The sequence below is a fragment of the Nanorana parkeri genome, unplaced genomic scaffold (genome assembly GCF_000935625.1).
Source record: "Nanorana parkeri isolate BGI_ZX_2015 unplaced genomic scaffold, ASM93562v1 scaffold214, whole genome shotgun sequence".
Lineage (NCBI taxonomy): Eukaryota > Metazoa > Chordata > Amphibia > Anura > Dicroglossidae > Nanorana > Nanorana parkeri.
The window spans coordinates 151371-156789 of NW_017306482.1; the positions used below are offsets into that span (position 1 = coordinate 151371).

The 5419-nt window shown below is 41.2% G+C and overlaps 1 protein-coding gene across 2 annotated transcripts in view; it reads right to left on the reverse strand.

The window, feature by feature from the left end:
* Positions 1-2277: 2277 nt before the first annotated feature.
* LOC108786492 (disks large homolog 2) overlaps positions 2278-5419 on the reverse strand; it is a 158856-nt gene continuing 155714 nt past the window's right edge. For both annotated transcript variants that reach the window (XM_018555809.1, XM_018555808.1), the window contains 2 exons: positions 4659-4750; positions 2278-2416 (listed from right to left, as the gene is read on the reverse strand). In XM_018555809.1, coding sequence (XP_018411311.1) covers positions 2310-2416; positions 4659-4750 — 199 coding nt within the window. In that variant the 3' untranslated portion in view covers positions 2278-2309. The remainder of the gene's footprint in view (positions 2417-4658; positions 4751-5419) is intronic.

Consider the following 5419-nt stretch of genomic DNA (forward strand, 5'->3'; position numbering starts at 1 on the left):
CTCCTCCCCTGCTTGTATGCCTGTGCTGCTTTAACCCGTAAACCAGGTTAACTAGGTCAACTAGGACAGCATAGTTAGTCAGGTTGAACAAAGACACGTGTCCATCAACTTCCACCAAAAACTAAAAAAAGAAAACCCCCAACAAATAACCCACCTTGCATTCCCGGGGATCTGAGCCCACAGCTGATCCATTTTGAGATGACTGAGTTCATTAACTAAAGTCAAATAGGCTGTTCACATTGCAAAATAATTTTCCCTTAGCTTAGTGAATGCGATATCAATTACTATTTGTAAAGCATTAAAAAAAATAAAATAAAAAAAAAAAATTAATTTGCTTGCACATGATTGGATGATGGAAGTCAGGAGAACTTCACCTCATTTACTAAGCTAAGGAAAATTCCTTGCAATGTGAAAATTCCCTTGCCACGTGAACAGTCAATTTGCCTTCAGTAAATGAATCCCAATAGATTTGCCTCCATCTACAAAAATCTATTATCCTTTTATACATAGTACCAAGGGTGTCCCTAGATGTCTAGCCACCTGAGGCTAGGTTGGGGGTGGTTGTCGTTATGCATATTCCATAGGGGAAGGGGGGTTATTTGCTCTTGCTCCATGTGTCGGGAAGAGAAGGGTTGGGTATCTCATGGTGCAGGTTTCGGGCAGTGGCTTGTGGTGCACAGCGTCCCACCCAGCTCACTGACATCACTGGCTGCCGGGAGCTGGGCGGGACATCAGCCAGTGCGTCCCACTCAGCTCCTGGTGACCAGTGACATCAGTGAGCTGGATGGGACGCCGGCCAGAGCATCACAGGTTGCTGAGATCTCTTAGTAACCTGGGGCTCTCTGGCAGGAAAGGGGTGCCCCCCCCACGTGACCCAATGAGATGCTGCCTAAGGCAACCGCCCCAAGCTGCCTCATTAGGACGGCCCTGCTTAGTACATAACTATGGCAGATGAATCACTGCCAATAATTTCTTGCTCATGATTATCTTTTTTTGCAGTGAAGTTGAACAGATGTGCTTTAAATGTAAAGTAAATATATACTAAATGCTACAAAAATTCCCCAAAAAATTAATCTATGCACAATTTACATTTACCAATTTCCTATGCAAAAGAAAAAAAAACATATTAAAACATAATTCATAATTCTACATCTCAATCAGCCATTTTTTGCAAAACAATATTCTATATAGCATCCTGTTTCCCGTAACTATAAAACATATATTAAATATTTGCTTATGAAAAGATACTACCTTCGGTTTTCAACATCACACTCACTCCACTTCCAGACGATTTCCGTATGAAAGGTCTCACAATAAAGTTCATTACATACGTCAATTATTCTAGATTTTTGTTTTTTAAAGCATTTAACTTTTTTAGCCTATTGTTAAATAAATACTTAAATTAATATTAAACGTGTTATTCAGAATGACCTAAAATAAATAACTGTATAAATAAACATGAAACATGAACGTTTTTTTGTTACCCGGGTTTGTAAAAATTAGTCTTTGTGAAAAACAAAAATGCTGCAGGCTATCTCTCAATTTTTTTTTGTTCATGTCTTTTACCTATTGCTGCATAAAGAAACAGCAAAAAAAAAAAAAATTATCTGTAAACAAGATCCAACATTTAACACAAAGACAACAAGAAACAAACTCTGTATAAATGATATTTCTTATATTAATCATGCTGTCCGTTCTTTTTTTTTTTACCTTTTTTTTTTTTTAAATCGGGTCAATGCGTTTGTTTTTTGAAAACCAATGTTTTTTGTTAAAGCAGAACAGTCTTCTGGTATTTTAATGCAACTAGTCTCAGCAGCCATTTTTTTATGGAATGCATTGAGATATTTGTATGTGTATCACAGAAGAAGCTGAAGGTTGGTCTAAAATCTAATCATTTTATCAACACGGGCTTCAAGCTCGGCTGGGACGACGAAACGTCAGTTCCATTCTTGCGTTGTGTTCCATGCCAACAGCTAATAAGAAAAACCTGAAGAAGATGATGTTGTTGGATGGGCCAAGACTTTGAGGAAGAAACTTGTACTTGTTGGTAAATTCCAGTAATGACAGAGGGATTGGCAAGTACTCGATGCCCAAACATTGCTGGTCCCACCAAAACCCATTCCAGTCTTGCTGTTATCCATTTCCAGGTCATGCATCCATTGTCTCCTTCACGTTGTACATTCATGAAATTTCACGGACCGCAAAAATGTAATTGCAATATAACAAATTTTGGAAAGAAAAAAAAGAATAGATCCAAAAATAAGGTAATTTTTGGAGTTCCCTCTAATGATTTAACTTTATTTCCTATATTATAATTTCTCCTTTGAAGCTATCCAGATGTAAGGACCAGACTGTTCTTCAATTACCAGTTTGCATGAGTTATATATGTCATCCAAAGTGTCTCCTTGGACGATTGCTGTAAGAGACAAAAAGTTTTTCGTTGCTTGTAAAATAAAACATCTTTGTTTCATGAGAACTGAAGTTTAAATGGGGGACACGGAGGATTGTGTAAGGGTACAAACTGGGCGATGTAATGTAAAGATGTAATGTGAATGCAATGTAAATAATAGGGATGGGGTGTCTTGTTTATTGGAACGTTAGAAAATCTTCTTTTATTGGCTGTAGATAAATCATGACTGAAGTGATCTAAATAAATCGACTCTGTTGATGGACAAAAAAATTTACAAAAAAAGCTTTCCCTGTAGAGAAAAAAAAATTAAATGACCGGAGATAAGCTTGCTGAAAACCTTATACATTAGACAATCCCAGGAGTGTTAGAAGCTTGGTCCCCCTCTGCGCTCTGTGGTTCAATCCGCCAGCCCCCCGTCACTACAGAACTCATCTGTGATGTAGAGGCAGGTGGACTGAACCACAATGTTCTGTGGGGAGGGGGTGGGGGGTGCAGGGATTCCACACAACCGGAGGATTCTGCAGCCACTGCAGCTCTTTTAGAAAGTGAAGCTCCCAGGACAACAGGATCAGGGACGTGCGGTCAGGGGAGGCGGAGCCTCAACTAGCATTATGGAGGAAAAAGCTGTCAGCTTCAAGTCTGAAGCTGACAGCTTTTTCTCCATTCAGGATCGGCTTCTAACAGGTTACACAGCGGGGAAATCCTCCCCGCTGTGTAACCTGGTATGGATGGAGCGCTGCCTGTTAATTACAGGCGGTGCTGCATCCAGCTTTTGACAGGCAGTTATTGAGGGACAGGGAGGCTCCTCCCTTCCTCCTTCACACTAGCTTGGGGACGAGTTGGGGACAGGGGGGGGGGGGGGGGGGTTCGTTCGTGGGGGGGGGGGGGGTGTGCTTCGTTCGATGGGGCAGGGTTTCGGCCGGCGGGGCTTTGACCGGCGGGACGGGGGAAATGCTCACCCGGAATATGAGGTACCGCACATCACTGACCAGGACAGTGGGGACGTGGATTATTAAATATTTTCTTTGCAGTGAGGATTTTGTAAAAGTTTTAATTCTAGCCATAAAGTAACTTAAAAAAATATGTAATTATTTTAAAGGTGAATACAAAGTTTTAACTGTACAAAAAAGCGAGAAGACATCAGTTGTGCATGGAGGAAAGGAGATATCACCTCCTGTATTGAGGCTTGGCTCACACTATTTTCCAGACCAGATCTGGAACATGGTGCATTTCATTTTTACTGCAATTTTACCACGAGTGTTGACGCATTCGGGAGAGGTTTTTTTTTTTAAAGCTTACAATGGGCCTAGGCATTCCTGTTCTGTATTCTCATAGCTGTATATCTGCGGTGGGAGATCTAAGGCGCTGTTGCCTCTGAATGCTGGTCTTTGGTGAAATTTGGTGATTTAATTAATGTTCTTCCCACTGTTCTCCTTGCTGGAGAGTAAGCTGTACCTGATGACATGCAGTGCAAAGATCTCCCTGCTTCTGACTCATCCATTATCTGAACCCCTCCTGCTGCTTGATTGTTCCCCGAGCAGTCATCAGGAGGCAGTTCTGACATGAGGAACCCAAACCCTGTCTCTACCAAGATGGCCGCCTCTACACTGGGGCACCGGGCAGAACAAGGTCAGTCAATAATAGGGAAAAGATCAGCTGCAGGGGGACCGCAAGCAACACTGGGGTCCAGTCTTTTGCTCTCTGACTGCCTGTTTCTGGGCTCAGCTTTCACAGTTCAGGTCCTTTTTTTTAGGTTTAAGCCTTTTCTAGGACAACCATCGAGCTTCTTTGTAGATTAAAGATCACATTTTGCATTTAGCTCTGTCTGGTAAAGTACATAAGAGGGATCACCATGAAGGCAACTGTCTATGGTGAAAGGAAGGCGAGTTGGTGCAGCTGGGGAGTGGAGCAGTAAGGTGAATCTGTTGCAGTAAGGTGAATCTGTTGCTATTCCCTGCATGGACAAGGCGATGGTTCACCTTACAGATAGAGTTCCACTTAACGGATACCTTAAAAGTCGTATGTATGCATGTGGGATAGGGAGCTTAAATTGTAAGCTCCTTGAGGGCAGGGACTGATGTGAATGTGCACTATGTAAAGCGCTGGGTAAAATTGTTGGTGCTATATAAATACTAATAGTAAATAAAGATGATAATACAAATATTTTTCTGCAATGTTTTAGGGGATATTATGACTATGTGTACATCAGAACAGTGAACATTATAAGGTATTATATTAAAAAAATCACCTGTAAAAAACTCGCCAAACTCCTGTTCTAATTTGAGCGCACGGTCGTAGGTTTTCTTGGCTTGCTCTTCTGTCAGACGTTTGCTGATTTCCCTAAAAAAAAAAAAAACAGTTATTTTTTTAAAAAGTATTTAGGGCCCATTCACTCTATAACACTGGGGTACCTGACATGCCAGAAGGCACCAAAAAAAGATACATGTGCCATTCTAGGTAGCAAATATCACCAGAACGCGCTCCCTTTAGCAAGGTAGGTTGAGGTGCCATTTAAAATGAATGGCACCACAATACACCAACGCATGCAACATTGCTTAACGGCGATGCAATAGTGTCAAGGAGGCGTTAAAGTTAAGCTATTTGTTAGCTATCAATCTATCTCTCTATCCATCTCTCTCTCTCTCTATATCTATCTCTCTCTCTATCTCTCTCTCCATCTATCTATCTATCTATCTATCTATCTATCTATCTATCTATCTATCTCTCTATCTCTCTATCTATCTCTCTATCCATCTCTCTCTCTCTCTCTCTCTCTATCTCTCTCTCTATCTCTCTCTCCTCTCTCTCCATCTATCTATCTATCTCTCTATCCATCTCTCTCTCTCTCTATCCTCTCTCTCTCTATCCATCCCCATCCATCTCTCTCTCTCTTCATCTATCTACTATCTATTGATTTATCTATCCTATCTATCTATCTCTCTATCCATCTCTCTCTCTCTCTCTCTATCTCTCTCTCTCTCTCTCTATCTCTCTCTCTCTCTCTCTCTC